At 41.8% G+C, this 22,195-nt stretch overlaps 1 protein-coding gene across 1 annotated transcript in view; it reads right to left on the bottom strand.

Moving 5' to 3' along the window:
• TGFA (transforming growth factor, alpha) overlaps positions 1-17,241 on the bottom strand; it is a 97,525-nt gene extending 80,284 nt beyond the window's left edge. The window contains exon 1 of the mRNA XM_012646446.1: positions 17,149-17,241. Coding sequence (XP_012501900.1) covers positions 17,149-17,188 — 40 coding nt within the window. The 5' untranslated portion in view covers positions 17,189-17,241. The remainder of the gene's footprint in view (positions 1-17,148) is intronic.
• Positions 17,242-22,195: the final 4,954 nt, after the last annotated feature.

The raw sequence follows: 22,195 nt of genomic DNA, 5'->3' as shown, positions 1-22,195 counted from the left end.
GTAAAGGAAAAAAAACCCTACCTTTAACAAACATTTGTAGAATGCCCACTTTGTGGCCCTGCTCTGACACATGGGGATACAGACCTGAAGCAGATACTGAAGTGTCTGTCTATTGAGAAGTACAAAGGCCATCAAATAATGCTGCCAGCTGAAAGAAGTTCCTATATACAAGTAACACAGCAGATGCTCTTTTTTGTCCTTACCTGCTATTCTACCAAATCAACAGAAATGCCTGTGCTTTTTGTAGGTACAAGTCTTCACTAAAGTTGGTGGGGAAAGAGACTGAAAGTAAGCCAGCTATTAGCAACCGTGCTAATGCAGGTTCTATCTTTAGTCGGACTGTGAAGAACTAAAAGTGTTAAAGCAAAAGTGTTAAAGACTCTGCTGCCTTTCACCATTATTGGGGGGAAACGTTGACAGGGGACATGATGACCGGGAGGTGTAGAAGTGAGGTGAGAAGCAGGTGCAGCCAGTGCCCCAGCAGACAGCCTTAGAGGCTGCAGCTCACGTGCTCTTTCAGGCATGTTATCTGTTGGGGGACAGATTGCCTGCAGCAACAGAAGAGATCACCCTTTCAATCGAACCCCTTTCTAAAAATTTATGGCAAAAAAATAAATAGCCCCCCCCATTAACAAATTTATTATTAGAAGTTCCCTGGTCACAACAGAATACGTCAAATAGCGCGCCTCATGGATGAGCTGTCTTCTGAACATCTGAACTGTTGACTGAATGAGGGGGAAAAAGCACTCTACCATACTTGTTTGTTTATGACATGTTTCATAGCATCGGGAAGAACAGGATTTCTTTTGAACCAGCATGAATGTCACCTGCGTGAAAATTACTCTCAGTATGTAGCGGAGTGGCTGTCTGGAAGCCTGACTGCGTTCAGCCCAGCGTCTGCCACACAATGGTGCTCTCACACATGAACAACTCCAGGCACCTCAGCATCCACAGCCGCCCATAGCCGGCACAGGATCAGAATGCGGGGGAGGCTAGGATGTCAGGCAGAGGTCCTCTGTTTAAATCCTCATCCTGCCACATGCTGGCTATGGGAGCTTGGGCAAATTACCTAATATTTTTGTTCCTCAGTTTTCTCATCTATGAAATGGTGATACTCACCATGTCTTGTAGGACTGCTAGGTGGGTTAAAAGAGTTTGTACAACATGTAAGGTACTCAAAGAATTTACTATGAGCCAGGCACTCTTCCTAACTGTTGGCCATCATCTTCTCAAAGAAAGCACCCTTGCCCCATCATACCAAGAACCCTCTTTCTGAGCCCAAGGTGCCCACTGTGTACCTGATGTCATATTGTGAAAAACTATGTTTGCTTCTGCCACAATTTACAAGAAATTCAGGGGCTGGGAGCAAGGGCTAGGTCATGGTTCTGTTTGCATTAATATCACCAAAGCCAGCAGAGTATTGGGTACACGATTAAATGTCGACTGAAGTGAAGAATCCACAAATAACCTAAGTAAATATATGCGTACATAGGATCCCTCACTTTGCACTGAGAGATCTTATTTTTGTTATTCATCCCATCGGCTCTATAATACAGCATTAAGTGAATAAAGTAACTGCCTTGGGTGAATTAAGAACCAAATGTTTGTTTCATTAGGCCTAATTCACAAAAATCACAACTACTGTTTGATCATTTGGATATATCCTACATGGGATGATAGCTGAGATATTCCGCATGCCTCTGCTCTTAGTGTTAAAAGAAAAATGCTGTGCCTTTTATTTGAAACCCAAAAAACCCAATTTAGTTGAAAGGACTGTTTTGTTTATTTTTCCCTCTGTTGCACAGGATGGGAAAGAGACACTTCACAAGCAAATAAGCTCATACTACATAGTGAGTTGATGCTGTTTTCGTAAGCATAAATCTCTAACTTTCAAGTGGTTCACTGGTGCGCAACCAGTCCATTAGCCGAAATCTTCTACAACCCGTAGAAGGTTCAAAAAAGAACTTATTTGAAATGATGACCTCAATAAAACAAGGTCCCACTATCTTGACTCTAACAGAGCACATGTCCAGGAAATTGGAGTAATGCCTTTCTTTTTTTCTTCTACAAGGAAAGTTAAAATCGAGCAGAGTTCTATTTAAGTCAGGAAGAAAACACAACTCATTGGAACTTCCCATTCACAGGTAATAATGGGAACTTTGTGTCAATTACAGGTACCACATTTATTAGTGATGACCTTTAGGCCCTGAGAGACCCCGGAACAGCTTCTGAATCATGAAAGAATGATGAAGTCACGCAACAATTCTTAATGTGGACATGTGCCTAACAACGGTGTCAAAATCCATGAGACAAAAATAATAGACCTGCAAAGGGAAACAGATGAATCCACTATTATGATGGAGACTTCAACATCCCTCTGTCAGAAATGGTTAGATCCAGCAGGCAGAAATCAGTAAAGATACAGCTAAACTCTTAGAATAGTAGATGACACGTTCTTCTCAAGCTCACGTGGAACATTCACCAAGACAGACCATATCCTGGGCCATCAAATGTACCTAACAGATGTGAAGGAATAGAAATCATGCAATGTACACTCTCAGACCACAGTGGAATTAAACTAGAAATCAATAACAGAAAGAGAGCTGGAAAATCCCCAAATACTGGAGATTGAACAACATACTTCTAAACACCACATGGGTCCAAGAAGGATTTTCAAGAGCAGTTAAAAAATATTTTGAACTGAATAAAAATACATCGAAATTTGTGGGCTACAGCAAAAGTGGTGCTTAGAGGGAAATTTATAGCATTGAATGAATATTTAATAAAAGAAGAATCTAAAATCAATAATCTAAGCATCCCCTTTAGGAAACTAGAAAAAGAAGGCCAAATTAAATACAAAGCAATCCGAAGAATGAAGTTATTCATTTCAGTTACTGTTCTTCCTCCACGCTAAGTACCTGAAAACTAGGCATCCACACGGGATAGCATAGTCATACTTCGTTTTATTACGCTTCACTTTAAGGTGCTTCACAGATACTGTGTTTTTCATAAATTGAAGATCTGTGGCATTTATCGGCACCGTTTTTCCAATAGCATGTGCTCACTTCAAGTCTTGGTGTCACATTTTGGTAATTCTCACAATATTTCACACTTTTCCAATATTACTATATCTGTTATGGTGATCTGTGATCAGTGATCTTTGATATTACTGTTATAATTGTTTTAGGGAGCCATGAACCACGCCCATAGAAGACAGCAAACTTAGTTCATTAACGTGTGTTCTGACTGCTCCACTGGCCGGCCATTCTCCTGTCTCTCCATCTCCTCGGGCCTCCCTATTCCCTGAGACAACAATATTGAAATTAGGCCAATTAATAACCCTACAATGGACTCTTAAGGGTTGAGGTGAAAGAAAGAGTCCCACATCTCTCACTTTAAATCAAAAGCTAGAAATGATTAAGCTTAGTGAGGAAGGCATGCTGAAAGCAGAAACAGGCTGAAAGCTAGGCCTCTTGCTCAAAACAGGTAGTCAAGTTGTGAATGTGTAAAGGAAAATTTCTTGAAGGAAATTAAAAGTGCTACCCTGGTGAACTCATGAATGATAGAAAGCAAAACAGCCTTATTGTTGATATGTAGCAAGTTTGAGTGGTCTGGATAGAAGATCAAACCAGCCACAACATTCCCTTAAACCAAATCCTCATCAAGAGCAAGGCCCTAACCCTCTTCAATTCTATGAAGGCTGAGACAGGTGAGGAAGCTGCAGAAGAAAGTCTGAAGCTAGCAGAGGTTGATTTGAGGTTTAAGGAAAGAAACCATCTCTATAACATAAAAGTGCAAGGTGAAGCAGCAAGTGCTGATGTACAAGCTGCAGCAAGTTATCCAGAACATCTAGCTAAGATCATTGATGAAGGTGGCTACACTAAACAACAAATTTTCAGTGCTGACAAAACAACCTTCCGTTAGAAGATGCCATCTAGGACTTTCATAGCCAGAGAAGATAAGTCAATGCTAGGCTTCAAAGCTGCAAAGGTCAGACTGACTCTCTTCTTAGGGGCTAAGGCAGTTAATGACTTTAAGTAGAAGCCAATGTTTATTTACCATTCCAAAAGCCTAGGGCCCTTCTGAATTATGCTACATCTACTCTACCTGTGCTCTATAAATGGTACAACAAAGCCTCATGACAGCACATCTGTTTACAGCATGGTTTACTGAATATTTTAAGCCCGCTAAGCCCGGTGAGACCTACTGTTCAGAAAAAATGATTTCTTGCAAAATATTACTGCTCATTGACAATGCACCTGGTCACTCAAGAGCTCTCATGGAGATGTACTAGGCGATTAATGTTGTTTTCATGTCTGCTAACACAACGTCCATTCTGCAGCCCATGGATCAAGGAGTAATTTTGACTTTCAAATCTTATTATTTAAGAAATACATTTTAAGGCCATAGCTACCATAGATAGTGATATCTCTGGGCAAAGTAAACTGAAAATCTTCTGGAAAGGATTCACCATTCTAGATGCGATTAAGAACATTTGTGATTCATGGGAGGAGGTCAAAATATCATCAACACGAACAGGAGTTTGGAAGAAAATTGATTCTAACCCTAATGGATGACTTTGAGGAGTTCAGGACTTCCGTGGAGGAAGTACCTGAAGATGTAGCGAAAATAATAAGAACTAGAATTAGAAGTGGAAGCTGAAGATGTGACAGAATTGCTGCAATCTCATACTAAAACTTGAACAGATGAGGAGTTGCTTCTCATGGATGAGTGAAGAAAGTGGTTTCTTGAGATGGAATCTACTCCTGGCGAAGATGCTGTGAACGTTGGTAAAATGACAACAAAGGATTTAGATTATTACATATGCTTAGTTGATAAAGCAGTAGCAGGGTTTGAGAGGATTGACTCCAATTTTGAAAAAACTTCTATTGTGGATAAAATGCTACCAAATAGTATCACATGCTACAGAGAAATCTCTCAAGAAACGAAAGTCCATTGATGCAGCAAACTCATTATTGTCCTTTTTAAGAAATTTCCACAGCCACTTCAGCCTTCAGCAACCACCATCTTGGTCAGTCAGCAGCCATCACCACCGAGGCAAGACCGTCCACAGGCAAAAAGATCACGACTTGCTGAAGGTTCAAATGACTGTTTGCATTTTTAGCAATAAAGTATTTTTAATTAAGTATGTACATGTTTTTAAACATAATGCTATCGCATAACTTAATAGAATACAGTATACTATAAACATAGTATTTATATGCGCTGGGAAACCGAAAAATTTGTGACTTGCTTTCTTGTGATATTTGTTTTATCATGGGAGTCTGGAACCAAAGTGGCAATGTCTCTGAGGTACGTCTGTACTTTTCAAACTTTTCCACCAAAACCTCCAAAACGGCAAAGAGAAGAAATTCATATCTATCTCTCTAGGCAGGGAGCACAGTCTGAAACAGTCCAATGGAAAAAAAATCATAATTGATATGAAGTCTTATGTTTTATCCTAAAAATTAATTTTAATATTTCAATCTTACATTCTATTCACTAACATATCTGAGTTTGACACAGAAAACAATGTTATGACTTCTAGTTAGGTTCCTTTTTGATTCTCTAATTATCCTCTATTCCAGAGAGATGTTCCCTGGTTTGGTCTGTGGTTCCACATACACCATGGTATACTCCACAATGGTACCCCCATTTCAGATGGGGTCATGAAAATACACAGTCCTAGTTTGCCAGAATGTCATATGGAGAACCGCAGGCTGCCTCATGACCCCCAACTCCTGCAGAGCACCAAGTTCCGGAAAGAACAGAGGAGAGTGTATGCAGGGTCACCATGTCTTCCAGTACAGTGGGACCCAAAGCCCATCAGTCTCCAGCCAAGCTACGGAATGAGGTAAATCATCCTTTTTCTCCAGGGAAAGAAACATGCTAAGTAATCATTCCCTCCAACACCCCCTAGGTGGGGGGAAAGTATTAGTTTGATCATAAAGGTGAGAAGTGATAGATATTCACTGTAATACACTGTTTACCTTCCTGGTTCTTAACATTTTCTGCCCCAATTTCCTGGTGCAATGACACGTTTCAACTCATAAGAGTGGTTTGCTATAGATACGATCCACAGATCAATGGAACAGAACAGAAACTCCATAAACAGACCCAAGTACTCCTAAGAATGTATCAAGTGACAAGGTGGGATTTGGAATCAGTGGGTGGAGACTAAATTATTCAACCAATGATCTTAGAATAATAGGATCACTGTTTGACAAAAAGGCAAATTAGATCTTTAGCTCACATCTTACATCAAAATGCATTCACAAAGAATTAAAATTTAGATCTGAAAAGTAACAACAAAAAAGTACAAGGGTAAATCAGATATCAAAGGGTCACAGAAAATCCCTTTCTACCCCGAGACTAAGTATACAAAAGTAGAAATCATAAAAAAATTATGAACAGTTTTTAAGTACTTAAAACCAAAACCAAAATCACACTTTTGTAAACCCAAACATAATCCACATAAATTTAAAAAGCAAAATAAGACAATATTTTCAATGTATAACATTTTTGAAAGCTGCTCACAAATAAATAATAACTAACCTACCTAAAACATAGTCTAAGGACACAAATCGGTAACTCACAAGAAAATAAATACTCAGACGTGAAAAAGCTTTCACTCTTATTAAAAACCAAAGAAATACATATTAAAACAATGAGATATCAGTTGCCAACATAATTAGCAAAGTCTAAAAAATGATAACACTCACCACAGATAAATCTGTTAATAAATAGGCATTCACACATAGGTAACTGAAGTATAAATTTGTACAGCTTTTCTGGAGGGCGGGTTGTCAAAACACATTAAGAGTGTGAACCTTTTGACCTAGTAATCCATTTCTGGGCATTTATCCATAGAAAATAATTAAAAGATGCTGACAATGACTAAGCTGTAAGAATTTTCATTTCATATTTGAATATTTAAAAGTGTGAAGTAATCTATATCTCCACCAATAAGGGATGGATAAATGTTAGAGTTGTATCACAGAATATATTATAGCCACTAAAAAATAGGTTTGTATTTATGTTTGCTACAGAAATATTGTCTCTATATACTGTAAGTGAAAAACAGATTTTAAAACAGAATCTACCACATGCCATTTTTAAAGGAAAAAAAAGTGAATATACAAATATCTGTACCCATGCCCAGAAAGAGGGTGGTAGGACACCTGGCAGTTAAAACGAGTCCGATGGCTCTGGTGAGTCAAATTTGTGGGTGTTTAGACTCTTTTGTTTGTAGATTCTGATCTGTGTTTCAGTTGGGGAAGACAATGTGTAGGATTTAACCAAGCTGGTGGAAAAGGAGTATGTCCTGAACCCACCTAGGGTGCACGTGTTCTATGAACTGGAAGTGGCTAGCACTGTGGCCGGCACAAGAGGTGTGTTTGTTTTCGGGGTTTTCTTTGGAGGGGACAGTGGTGGATGAGGTTCAGGGAGAGTTCAAAACCAGAAGGATTCCCCATCTGTGTGATCTATGAGTTTACCTCACACCCCTAAAAAATGCTCAGGCTCCAGGCTTGCTTTCATTCCAGTTCGGGGACCTGTGATTCATCCCCTAAAACCCTAATTATAACACCCAAGTCTGCTATGTGCAAAAAACATCTGTCATTGTTTAAATTTGCTGGCAGGGAGTGTGTACAGCATGCAGACCGGCCTGATGATGCATTCCTCCAATGCAAAACTTATAACCCAGACACCATTCCAAGGTGAGAAGGGTTCAAGCCCAAAGTTTCCGACTGAGCTCAGTGGCAAAAAGGTGACCTGGCTATGTCATCTGTAATTCATATACCAATTCCTCAGGGCTACTACCATTGTAAAAGTTACAGGTCTTAAGCTCTTTTTGTTAACCAGAAAACATGTCCTAAATTTGAGTTATTCTTGTTGGTTGCCAAGGCCTGGTGGAGGGAAAGAAGCAAAGTGTGTAATTGCAAACCTCTCATTTATCAGCTTTGGCCGCTTTTGTGTCACCACATTACGTGGACCATTTAGCCAGTTAATCTCCTGTGCCTCTTGGAAGTAGTGTAATTACACAGAGAATGCCTCAAACCTGGCAGGAGATGATGAATGAGAGTAAAGGCACTTCCATCCTCCACACACCCAGGAGAATTGTCTACTGTCCTCATTCAAACTCAAACTAAAGGCCCTGAAGAACCCAAGCCAAAGATACGGTCTCTTGGTAAGAACATATGATTTTTACCTAGAAGTACTGATCTTAAAAACAAAAAAACAGAAAATTCTCTCACATAAGCATTGGCTGTGCTATAGTAGCATTTAATGGACACAATAGTGTATTTGAAGGTTGTTAAGCTTTTTAAAGCTTAAGGAAGCATCAGGATGCTACTTAGAGGCCTCTGCTAGAAATGACAATGTCACGTACCCTATAAATCAGAACTGGCATTATTACACTAGCTTTAGTATACGCAGTTATGCAAATAAACTAATGTTACTTCCCTGGGCTTATGGGAACACTATTACCTATAAAACTTTTCCTTTAATTTTATTTAATGATTTTAAAAGTTTTTTTCTAAATATCATCAAGAAAAACAAATTTTAAGATATATTTTATTTTGGGGGCCTCGGTGCTTGCTTTGTTTCACATTTGTTAAAGTCACATTAACTAGGGCTGCAGATGTAAAAGAAAAATTTTTAATTTAAAGGAGATCATTTATGAATCTATGCTAAAAATTGGAGTTGAATCAACTGTGAGCAAGATACATAATTACCAAAACTTACTCAAGTAGAAAACTTGAACTGATCACTAAAAAGCGACTAGGGCCAGAACCTTCATAAGCAATTTCTTTCAAGCCTTCACAGAACTGTTGGTTTCCATGATATGTCAACCATCAGAACATAAAAAAAAGATATTATTAAAATTTATTTTATAAAGCTGACATAATGCTGATATCAAATCCTAAAAACGAAAAGAAGGCCCTGAACACTTCATAATGGATCAAACCTAACAGCGTATACAGAGAATACCACATAATCAAGAAGGGTTTATTTCAAGAATTTAAAGATAGCTTTAACATAATTGAGTTAATAAATATCCTCAAAACATTTGGGGGAAAAAATTCATACATTGTCTCATCCTGCTTTAAATAACTAACAAAATGCAAATATTTTAGTAAATTATGAAGAGAAGTATATTTCATTATCTAAAGATGTATATATACCTATACACACATATGTAATTAAAACATTAGCCTCATAATTAACTGTTAAATGCAAAAACATTATCAGTATAGCCATGAAAAATACAGTGCTATTTACTACCTTTTAAAAAATGTTGTTCTTAAAGCTCTAGACAGCACTATAGGAAAAAAGTAATGAGATAAAAATATTAAAAGGAAGAAGAGGCCGGGCGCGGTGGCTCACACCTGTAATCCTAGCTCTCTGGGAGGCCGAGGCAGGCGGATTGTTTGAGCTCAGGAGTTCAAAACCAGCCTGAGCAAGAGCGAGACCCCGTCTCTACTAAAAATGGAAAGAAATTAATTGGACAACTAAAAATATATAGAAAAAATTAGCCGGGCATGGTGGCGCATGCCTGTAGTCCCAGCTACTTGGGAGGCTGAGGCAGGAGGATCGCTTGAGCCCAGGAGTTTGAGGTTGCTGTGAGTTAAGCTGACGCCACGGCACTCTAGCCCGGGCAACACAGTGAGACTCTGTCTCAAAAAAAAAAAAAAAGGAAGAAGAGAAAATTATCTCTATTCAAGATTACATAATCACCTACCTAGAAAACCTAAGAATCAACTGAAGAACTATTAGAATTAACAAAACTCATTAAAACATAAATATGAAAAAAAGCTTTTATATGCCAGCAATAACCAATTGGAAGAGATAGCAGGGGTAATGTCTCACCCACTAGGACACAGCTCCTGAGGATGGGGCCTCTGCCTCATTCTTGGCTGACTCCCTAGCATGTAGAAGTGGTCTCAGCACAGAGCAGGTGCTCTATAAATATTTGTAGAATACATGAATGAACAAATTCACAATAAGGGCAAAATATGAAATAATGGAACTGAAATTTCATAAACAGATGCAAGTATTTATATAAAGAATTTAGCATATGATAAAAATGGAAACCACAGGGAGCAGGATAGGTTATCCCATAAATGGCAGTTGAGACTACTAACTGGTTGACTGTTTTTAAAAAATGAAATATGAGTTGTATCTCATACATATCCAGAATAAATTATAGATAAAATATTTCAACATAATATGAGACCACTAAAGAACGAGAAGGAAAAAAAATAACATATTTACCTTATCTTAGGATAAGAGATGGTTTTCCTAAATAAGTAAGCAAAAGGTAGAAAGCTTAAGGGGAAAGATTTACAGATTCTGCCACACAAAAATAAAGATCTTAGGTATATCAAAATAACACAAACAGCAAGAGATAAACAATAAATGGGGGGAAATATTTGCAATTTATGACTGAAAAAGGATTAATATCCTTTTTATACAAAGTGTTGTTATAAAACTCCAAGAAAAGGATGATAAACCAACAAGAAAAAATTTTTTTAAGGTTAAGATTCAAATAACAAAATGACAAATGGCCAAGAAATTTACTCACCTTAACAAATACTAAATACAAAAACTGAGCTGAGATTATTTTTCTCCAACCAGCTTGGCAAATATTAAATCCAATTTACAGTGTTATGGAAGATTCAAGAAAGTGAGAGAAAAGGCCAATTTCTAGGAATTTATACTAAATAATCAAAAAATGTACCAAATATTTATGGACAAGAATGTGACATTATTTATATTCCTTGACTTTGGGCATTAGAAATTTAATATATATATGCTTGTTATAAAAAATTAACCAATTCAAACCAAGGTACTGTACTATACATATAGTTCTGGAACTTGTCCTTTTAAATCTAGTATATCATGAAAACCTTTATTATTTTAAATAGCTACACAACAAATCATTGCATTCATATATAAAAATAATTTATTTGCAAAATCTCCTTAAATAATTATAGTAGTATGGTACTGGCAACCTACTTGCTCTCGCAAATAATTTGACAATCACCATCTTTTACATTTTCATTACACATTTCGACAAGTATTTATGTAGCCTATCTCAAAAAGTGGTGTTGATGATAAGAAGCTATGCCCACTTAAAACTGATTGCTATTGCCACACTGACTTTCAAAAAATATTGTATCAATTGATATTCCCAATAACAATGTGTGGATTATTCATACTTTATAGGAAAAAAACCTATAAGGTGAAAGTGCTTCAAAATTTGTTAAATTATAGTCAAGGGAATATTTCCCAGTCACTAGAAATGATGTTGTAGATGAATATTTAATGACATAAAAAATGTTTGTTATGAAAGATTATTAAGTTACAAAAAAGAATGAAACTGTGTGAGCTCACTGGAATTCCTATGTGCTTTTAAAGAATATCTACATACACATTCATCCATCAGGTTCTTTTTTTTTTTTTTAGACAAAGTCTCGCTCTGTTGTCAGGCTAGAGTGCCATGGCATCAGCCTAGCTCACAGCAACCTCAAAGTCCTGGGCTCAAGTGATCCTCCTGCCTCAGCCTCCCAAGTAGCTGGGACTACAGGCATGCTCCACCATGCCCAGCTAATTTTTTTTTATTTTTAGTCATACAGCTAATTTTTTCTATTTTTAGTAGAGATGGAGTCTCACTCTTGATCAGGCTGGTCTCCAACACCTGACCTCAAGCCATCCTCCCACCTCGGCCTCCCAGAGTGTTAGGATTACAGGCATGAGCCGCCGTGCCTGACCCATCCATCAGGTTCTAAACCAAATTTAATAATAGTTAACTTTCAGTGGTGGAATTATAGGTCATTAAGACATCCTCTCTTATGCTTTCCTTAATTTTCCAAATGTTTTAGAGAAGAATATATGTTTTTTGCAATCGTAAAAACATTAAATCATAATCTATTCTTTTAAAACACCATTCTGAAAACTAGTTGCAGCTGTGATGTAAGAATTTATATGCAACTACCCTCGATTATGACAATAAAGAATTTTTCAGGATGAATGTTAACAACATAGCCAAGCGTTTGCCAACTGAGTCTATACTTGAAGTATCTTGCACTGGGCACACCAAGAGGTCATCAAATATTTACTGGTCCCCACTGAGGCTTGGCTGCGCTCAGAGGTGCTAATAGTGGAAAACAAAGGAGCCCTCAAACTGGCAGACAGAAGTCAAGCACCAACGAAGTCTCAATCCAAGACAGAACACCGAGGAGCCAGGGCTCTCTGCCACTGGGGTTCCCAGCTGGAAAAGTCAATACATTTGAAGATTAAAACTAAAAAAAGCAAAGCAATAGCAGGCTGATTGTTACACAAAGGAGTTCCTTCTTGAGGAAACCCTAACCATCTACAGGTACTTTATGAGTGCAAACACTAAGGCAAGAAAAACGGAAAGCCATTCATAGTAAGGGGACAACAAAAAATAACAGGCAAAAGTGCTGAGCGTAGAATTCACTTGGCTAGAGCAGAGACTCCACGTGAAAAAAATGTTTCCTCTGACTTAAGACAAAGCACTAGCAAAACACAAAAATTCCATCTCAATAAACGTCCAACTTTTTCTAGGCCTAGGTAACAACTATTTCTTGTCATATTCAATATAATAAATTCATGATGCTGCAAAAGAATTTATCCAGATTTTAGAACTGGTATAAAGGGAATGTGCCTTGTATTTGAAATGAAGAACTCCTAAGAGATGATTCCGGTAGTCTAGATTTCTGACTTTCCTGATTCTGTGAAAAACTTTTATACTTGACATGTCATAGGGGGAAAAAAAAAGATAAACATAACCAAAAGGCATCATAAAAATACCCCAATCTTCCTCTATCTAGATGCAACCTTAAACATATTAGTCCTTTAGCATAGAATTAGGTTCTTATTTTAAAATTAAGTGATTTGAAATGGCGGCAAAACAATGGTCAGTTTTGGGCAATCCAAATAAAAGGAAAGTATGACACAATTAGTATTGGTAAGTTTAAGTTCATTACATTTTCCGTGGGTAAAGTACAAGGACACTGACAACAATTGAGATATCTCAGCAAGAGTTCTAGCTGCCCTGGTCAGCAAGACAGGCCTTAGAAGTGCCTTTAGTAAGGGCTTAAAAATCCACAGTGGCATTTATAAATGTCAGAACATACTGACATTAAGCCAGAAGTTGCCTTAACAGTGAATGAAGAGCAGTGGTTCTGGCAGTGTTCCTCCTCCCCACCAGCAGCATATGCCACACCTGGAAACTTGTTAGATACGCAAACTCTCCCACCTATTGAATCAGAAACTCTGGGGGGAGGGCCCAGCAATCTGTTTTAACCAGTTCTCCAAATGATTCTGGTTTAAGGACTGCTATAGAAGATTCTACAGAGATTTTGAGTGTGAAACCAAGCATAAGAGGCCCAATTCAGGGTGTGCAAGTCATTTTCATTTTAGTTGAACCAACCTATTCCCATTGCCTGTCCCTTTTCGTGGGCAGCGCAAAGTGTAGGACCTTGTTCAAAACACACTTTGAAAAGGTCCTTAGATAAGTCTAATGGAAAAGTCATCTGTTTCTCTTGTGTTACCACAGTAACAGTGACACAAAGCATCACTTATTCTTGTAAGAAACGTCCCCTTTGCACGGGACATTGAGTATTTACAGGAAGATCACTTTATCCTGGGGAAACCAAATTTTGGAAAAGCAAATACGGGAAGCTTAGCCTCTAAGGCTTCCATATACACCTTTATAGCCCACATTCTAAGTGAACACTAATTACGGCTGCCTAATATGGAAAACATGTGTCCTAGGAAAACCTCCACTGTCTGCTCTGAAACACATCATTTCCATGGAATGGAGAAAAGAAACATCTTACTTCAGTCCTCCTCCTGGTCCCTCAGTCCCGAATTCCATAGGGAAGGTGACCTATTTCACCTCTGCCATCCTTAATGCCACCTCTTGTCCTAGGGCATCCCTCTTTTGGTCTACATTCAGTCCACACTTATGGGGGTCGTCATAAAAATAATAAAGTTTCTCTCTGGATTATAAAACCCATTTCTGTATCATAAAATCAAGTCTATTTTTTGTATATCATGAATTTTCATAGTTTATAAATCACTTCCATATTAATCATCTCGTTTGATTCTCATAACCCTGTGAGGTGGGCACAGTTTTATTATTCCTACTTTACAGACAAGAAAACTGGAACTTAGTGCTGACCTCAATAAATAATCATTGAATATTAAAAAGAGTTACAAATGCTTTGCATAAAAAGTTAAAGAATTCATTATGTCCAAAAGAACTCTCAAACTTGCTTGAATACGTAATCTGCCAAATTCACCAGAAATCACGTAGGTAGGTGTATAGGTTGGACGATATTTTTCTGGCTTAGGAAGGGTGAAGAGCAGGAAGATGAGATAAATTAAAATGGACAAATTCTCCCAGTTATGGAACCCACATAATCTGCAATGATGTCTGGAATTCCATGGGGCTCAAAGTAACAACAATGATGATGATGATGGCACCAAGATTAACCAAGCTCTTACTCTGTGCCAGGCACCATTCCCATATATTAAACATATTCGACAACCCTACTAATCTCCCCATTTTACAACGAGAAAGACATGGCACCAAAATTACACATCTTGCTCCCTGGACACAGAGGAGGACGTGCAACTGGAAGTGCCAAGCCCCTGTGAGGTCTGCCTGCCAGCGATGGAAACCTGACATGGGAGGGCAGCCACCACGAAAACCTGGATTATGTTTTCAGTGTTGCCATTTGGGTAACAGTCTCCACATTCTCTCACTCAAAACATTAATCACTGCTCAGGTTCCAAGTAATCAAGCATCAGCTGAGACTCTTAACAGTCAGTTCCTTCTCAGACAATTCCTATGAAGGTTTTCTAGATCTTGGTTAGCGATGGGACACTGGCTGATTTGCCTCGAACTGCCTTCAACTACTTAAGAAAAATTAGAAAGGAAAGCAGCTTTGGAGGAAACATGCAAATTAAGGATGCATGTGGGAGGCAGCAGTTCTACTAAATGCACAGAGCTAACGGCTCCGATTTTTCTTTTAAAGAAATATAAATAAAAAGGAGTTCCTCACTGGTGTAAATTACTCCTGCCTTTTTTTTTTTTCTCTTCTTTTTTCAACTGCTTACCTTTTGGAGCTGTATGAGCCAGCCAGCTTTACATACTGATCAATCTTTAAATTTATCCTTTTTTTTTTTAAGAAACAAAGATCAAGCTGAAGAGAACACTCCTAGGCAAAAGAGAAAAATCACACGATGAATGAATGTAGTCTTCATGGGCAAGTATACTACGATGAGGACTGGGGACGGCTTTCAAAGATTTCCTCAAATTTCTTACCGTCATCATTTCCTGCCTCTACTTTTCACTGAATAACCACCTTGAGATCCTGGGAGTTCGAGAGAAAATCCAATTTAACAGCAAGCTCCATGGCATACCACATGATCTCGCCTTAAGGCAAAGTCCCAAACCTGGGAGATGGGACTGTACTGACCACAATTTGAGTGTCTTTTCATATCCACACTTCTTCCATACTCTTTAATACTCCTGGTCCAACTACTTACACACTGGACCCTGTGTGTTTTACTTTCCTCTTCTATAAAATGCGGATGATAATAATACCTTCTTCATCAGGTTGGTGTCAAGACTAAATGAATTAATAAATATGAAGCACTTTAGAACTCTGCCTGACACAGAGTAAATCCCTAGTTAGCTATTATTACTATTCACTACTATTGTTTGCAAAAACATTACAACACAGAATCGTATCCAGAAGGCTTCTATTGTCTCGGTAATGTTTTATTGCTTTTTTAGAAATTTTGAAATCAAAACCATCGTCAAAATACACAAAAAAGTTAGCGCTGGGAAAAAGGAGGGGCAAGAAAAGCTGCCAGTAATCATGTCACCTGTTGGTGAGATTCAGGTGGGGGTGCAGCTGAGAGCATCCGTTTCCACGACTGCCCTGTATTTGCCTTAGGGTTAGAAGGTGCCTTTCCTTCAGCAGTGGTTCTTAATCCGCGTTTCAAGGGCAGGATTGCTGGCGGGTCCACGAACCCCCTGGAATCGTACGCGGAACTGGGTGAGGCTGCGGCTCTGGGCATTTTAGGGGAGGGGTTCCATGCTTTTCCACAGACTCTAATGACCCTGTAGCGAGCAACACGCTCTACAAGGTTAAACTCGCTAGATACCGACCGAACAATTCACTTCACTGAAAGCTGCAGCAATAACCGGGACACCTGAGCTGTTAATCAGCCACCTCAACACCAAAAAGACCCTACAACACGAGGGACAAGCAGCAGGCCAGGCGGCGCGTGGCACTGCGCCCCTCATCAGTTACACACAGAACTGTGGACTTCAGTCTTAGAAAACGCACCCGCCCCGCAGACCCGACCTGGCTATGCGGGGTTTAACTTCCCCTCCCACCCCCCATCCCTCGTTCATTTCCAAGAACAAACTCGAAGGAAACTGGCAACGCTCTAGGGTTTCACTCCTGCCCTCCGCTGTCACTGAAACTATTTCTCCCAGGGAAGTTGCTTAAAAGAACAATTAATCCGCACAAAAATCCAAAACCTACCCAACGCTTAAGAGATCTTAAAGTTAGAAGATTGAGGGCGCCTCCGCTGATCGTGAACATCTGTCCGACGCCGGGCTCGGGGGTAGGCAGGGGTAGGAGAGGCAAGCAGGCAAGACCCGGCCAGAGGGTCGGACGCCCGCCACGCGCTCGGAGGCGGCTCATCTACACACCACCGACGCCGGTGAGGACGGGCCGGGAGGCAGCCGGGTAAGCAGGTAGGTATGGGCATGTGTATGCAGACGCACAGCCGCGGCAGATTAAAGTTCAAGCCTGTTCTCACATCGCTTCCCCTTGCCAGGCGTTCTCACGAACGGCCCAGGCAGCCACTCTCCGGGGAAAGCCTGGGCGCTCCACAGTCCCCCTCTTTGGAATTCTTAGGGACTCCCCTTATACACCAACACCACTACCCCAACCCTTCCAGGCACCACCAACCCATTAAAAGCATTAGCCTCCCTCCACTCGCCTAGGCCGGAGCAGAAAACCCCAGAAAAGAGAAACGGAGGGGACAGGGGAAAGCCGGGGGCGCGGGGCGCGCAGCAGGCGGCGTACGTACCCAGCGCCAACAGGACGAGCTGTCCAGCCGAGGTGACCATTTTACGGGCGAGCGGGCAGCAGGCGCTCCAGCCTCCTGCCCTACCTGCGGTGCCCGAGTGGCGGAGCGACGCCGCGCTGCGGGGGAAAAAGGCGCGGGCGAGGCAGGGCCGGCCCCCGGCGCGGGCGGGCGGAGGGAGGACCGAGCACCTCTCCGCTGGCACGCACCCGCAGCGCTGCCGGCCGGGCGGAAATAGGAAGGCGGTTACCGTCACCTCCCCGCCGCTCGGCGACCAGGGCACGGCTGACCCCCTCCCGCCCCAATGGGGGTGCCCCCCTAAGGGCACAGGGGGTGGGGGTTTGGGGCTGGGGGCGGGGACGCTGAGCGCACCAGCAGGGCGCGGCCGGCGGGGCGGGGCGACCCGGGATCCCCAAACCCGGCAGCGCGAGCCTGGCACCCGGGCCAAGGAAAAAGGCAGGAAGAGCCTGACTTCAAACACCACCCCCGGATTGCCCGCGCAGGGCGGCCGCGGACTCCAGCGTGCGGGGTTGGCAGAGCGTGAGCGTCTCGGGGCGCAGTGGCAGCTTCTAGGCTCTAGGCGGCGGAGCGGAGCTGCCTGGGCGCAGGTCACCTGCACCGAGGGCGGCTCCAGCGGCCTCACTGGGGCCCGGAACTGGGATGCGGCCAGTAAAAGGACCTACGACCTTCATCGGCCACCTGCCAAGACCTGGTCCCAAGTCAAGGAAAGTGTTTCCCAGAATCAAGCAAAGAATCCGTTAAACCAGGTGTCCCACCTGTGCCCCATCCCCATCAATTCTGGGGAGGACGCCTGTTGCCTGGGCACAGCCACCCTATGTCCCCAGGCGGGCACATTGTCAAGATCAGTGAGTCTTTGTACTTCTGGCCTGTGGCTGATAATGAAGATGGTCTCTGTCCACCAGGAATCTGGTTATACACCACCACCACTACTCCCACCCTGCCTGGTGTGTGCCGAGAGAGAGGGTCAGAGTCACCTGGGTGGCCCTTTTAGGATGGGTGGCTTTCAGCTGACCCCTGGTGCTGGAATTTGGGGGGGCACTGGGGACAGAGGGAAGACATTTTGGGTGGGGAACTGAAGATCCATAGGTTTCTTGGGAACTGTGCGTAGGGGACACTACACACGGGGAATAAGTGACCAGTCATATTCTCCAGGTGCCCCGAGCTCACGGACTGACCCTCTTCTCCTGCCTCCTCCATCCTAGCAACTCCAGAGTAGACCCACTCTCCTAGGAGGTGTGGGGGGGTGTCGGGGTGGGTAATCTCTTGGTATTTCCTTGGCAGAAGGCTCAGACTCAGGGTCGATTTGCCAAGTTTGTTTCATATGCGGGAGGGGCCCGGTTTCAAGAAGGAAGCACCAGGCCATTGGTCTCCACATTCCAGTATAAAGGGATTTTGAAAAGGGTGTAAATTTACATTGATGAATCATTCCTTTCAATACATTTGTCAGAGGATACTTTGTTCTTTCAACCCCTAATAACCCTTAATGATCCTCAGGGAGAGCTTTTTTTTTTCCCTCTCCAGTTGGGATCCCACTCTGTCACTTGGGCTGGAGTGCAGTGGCACCATCATAGCTCATTGTAACTTCCAGCTCCTGGGCTCAAGCCATCCTCCTGCCTCAGCCTCTCAAGTAGCTGGGACTACACACGTGTACCACCACACACAGCTAATTTTAAAAAATTTTCTGTAGAGATGGGTCTTGCTATGTTGACCAGTCTTGTCTCAAACTCCTGGCCTAAAGTGATCCTCCTGACTGGGCCTCCCAAAGTGCTGGGATTACAGACATAAGCCACAGCCCCTGGCCTCAGGGAGAGTTTTATGATAAGTTCTAGGATACATTTTTTTCCCTTATTCCATCCAGGCATGTACAGGGCACACATGCACTTTCTAGTAGGTTGTCCTGACTCCCTTCAGCATCTGGGGCCACTTCCTTTGGATTGGTCTTGACCTATTCTAGTGGCTTCCCTGTCTCCTCCTCACACTAGCCTGCCTTGGCTGCAGGTTCTCCAGGACTGGAGAAGGGACCTGTCACCTTGCTTCCTCCTGGAATATGCACATCAAGCTCACTGTGGCTAAGGGTTGGCTGCCCAGCTGGCTGAGGGGCAGGTTCAGCAGTTTCGGCTTCTCTGTCCCCTGCCCTCACACAAAGTTGTGGGTGGAGAGAAGTAGCAGAGTCAAGCCGATGAGCCTGTCCTCTTCAGGATTAGAAAATCTTTTTAATCAAGAGATAATTTGCCATCTTGCAAACTGAAGAGTACCCAAATCAAAATGCATCCTAATGTTTGAAAATCATTAATTCTCTGCCAAGATTTTCAAAAGCTGGTCCATATGTGTAGTTTTATAACCTTCCAATTCATTCAAGTCAAACACGTAATCAGGTTTTTTTTTTAACTTAAACATCGTTTTTTGTGAACTGAACTGATTTTGAATGTTTATTCATAAAACTAGGAGGAAATCTAATATCCTAAGTTGTTGACACTCTGGCTTTGGCATTTTTATATATCTCATTTAATCCTCACAACAACCTTATGAGATAGATCCTATCTCCCTTTTATTAGAAAACAACTGAGATTGAGAGAATTTAGTAACTTACCCAGAATTACACAGCCAACAAATGGCAGAGCCTGATTTTGAAAGCGAAATGAGCTGGTTCCAAGGCTCATGTGTTGGAGTCTATGCTGTGATGCTTCAGTTTCCACATTTTTCATAAGGATAACGCCTAACTCGTTGGGTTGATGCGAGGACTAAATACAAGAATTTATTTGCATCCTTAGCACAATGTTTGACATCAACAAATCAGCTATTATTTAAAGAAAAAACCCCTCAGTGGACACACTTTCCCTTCTCTCAGTTCCCTACCATTATCTTTCCTTTATCGTTTTCATATCAGCTCCTTCACCTGGGCATATGCATGTGTGTACACGTGCACACCCCTTCCTATGGGAAATAGTTTCACAGGTAAATAAGAAGCTATGAATTTTTTTCTCAGCCTGTGGTGTGAGAGGAATGAGAAAAAAAATTACAGAATGCAATTTAGAGCAAAGAAATCATTTTTCCCAGAGAGTGGTGTGACATTTTTGTATTTTAGCAATACAGAATATCTTGCTCTCTGAGCTGGGTGAAATTCCAGTGGTAGCCCCTTGAAGCTGTGTGGAGATTCAGATGTTCCTTCACCTACAGACACTGCACCTGTCTCGCTCGGCTGCTGAAGTTCCTATTTCTTTGCACTTGGACCCTGATGACTATGTGGCCTTCCCACTAGGAATGTGCCTGCACTGCCTCTGCATGCACTCGCTGCAGCTGGCCTTCAGCTCAGTAGAATCCCTCCTACTGCAAGCCAATCACGGCCTCTCGTCCCTGCGCAAACAAGAGAACTATGTTATGTTCTACTGAGAGGCCAGTGTCACCCCACTGTCAGTTTTCCCTTTCCTTTCTTCTACGTGCTTATTAGAGACGGTATGTTTAAAGAGTCCCCTTCTTCACTGTAATCAGCCTCCCCCTCCTTCCTGATTCATTTGTGGAAGTGATTGTGGGGCTCTAAGCACCAGAGTCTTCCCTGAGTGATTCAGGACAGCTGAGTTTTCTGTTTAGCTCGGCAATTACCCAAGATACTAACAAGTAAACAGTCCAGACATTCTTAGGGAGGAAGCGCAGCCATGGGCCACAGCGAGGGAGGAATTACAGTTCCTGCAGACAAGCCCCAGAGAGCAATGACCCTGTTGGCTTCAGGTGGCTGCAGCAGACTGGGGGGGCTCCTGGCACAGTAGGAGGGCAAAGGTCAGATTTCATCTGTGTATTAGAAAGAAAGAGAAGTTTTATAAAGGACCCTGGACAACTGTGTTTAGGCAGAGTGAGAAGATTTTAATGTGTTAAGGGATTTAGAAAAAGAAATCTAATCCAAAGTAAGGTGCTGTCCAAGTATCAGCCCTGCTGAGGCCTCAGCTATTATCGTGCTCCTTATCTCTAACCAAAGGAAAAAGTATGCTGAGCTCATTTTTACAAAGTTTTCATTACCGGCATCATGGGTGGGGTTAAGAAGCAATAAAAGGCATTTGCTTTTTCCTCAGCTATCTGAATGATTTTCATCACCAATGTTGTCCAAGGACTGGTCTGACCTTCTGCTTACCATCTTTCATCCCCCGGCTCTCGGGTCTACCTTTGGAAAGCACATTGAAATTGTGGATTAATTTTAAATCCTTTCTTCAAGAGGATGGAGATTTGTTCCACCTGACTTTCCTATGGTTGATTTTTGCCTGCAGTACTTGTCACAACCGACTTGGGAGCATTACTGGGTTCCTTTCCAGAGGAGATATCACAGAATGGCTCTACAGCCCAGTATTGAAGTCTGAAGGTTGGAGGTTCCATGGGCAGTCCAAGCAGCTCTATGTCCTAGTCAAGGCGCTAGGTCAGAGTCTCTAGGACTCAGGATCACCAGATGGCGGCCACAGTGAAAGACATTGTATAGTTCATGAACTTCTAGATGACCAGGATGCAGTAGAGGGGCCCAGAGGATTCAGCACTGCTGGTGTCAAACCATCCCATTAAGCATGCTTGCAGGTAAAAGAACTACACGTTCAGTTCTGTCTTCGCTGTCTTGGCTGCTGTCTCCCAGCAACCTCAACCATGCAGCCACACCCTTCTGAAGACTGGGAAGATTGCCCCCAGAATTTTCAAGAGCACCCACGGGAAAGTCCCAAATCAAATGCCCAGAAATCCTTAGGCAAGTGCACCTAAATGATGTTGGTGGAAAGAGAGTAGTGCTGATCAATGGAAGCGAAGGAGAGACAGGAAAAAGAAAATAGAAAGGAAGCAGAAATCAAAGAACTATAGAGAGCTACCAAGGGGCTTAAGAATTATTTTTCAGAAATTCTCCCCAAGCTCAGAGGAAAAGGGGAAAAAATATGAGAGCTAAGATATGAGATAGAGAAAGACAAAGGCAGTATATCCAAAATATTTTAAAGGAGCATCTCAGAAAGCACAGAGCTTAGAGAAAAGAAACTGTTCTTACATCCCACAACGGGAGGGATTAGTG

The sequence above is a fragment of the Propithecus coquereli genome, unplaced genomic scaffold (assembly GCF_000956105.1).
Source record: "Propithecus coquereli isolate 6110/MARCELLA unplaced genomic scaffold, Pcoq_1.0 Scaffold243, whole genome shotgun sequence".
NCBI classification, from domain to species: Eukaryota; Metazoa; Chordata; class Mammalia; order Primates; family Indriidae; genus Propithecus; species Propithecus coquereli.
This window is presented reverse-complemented; position numbering and strand designations above follow the sequence as displayed.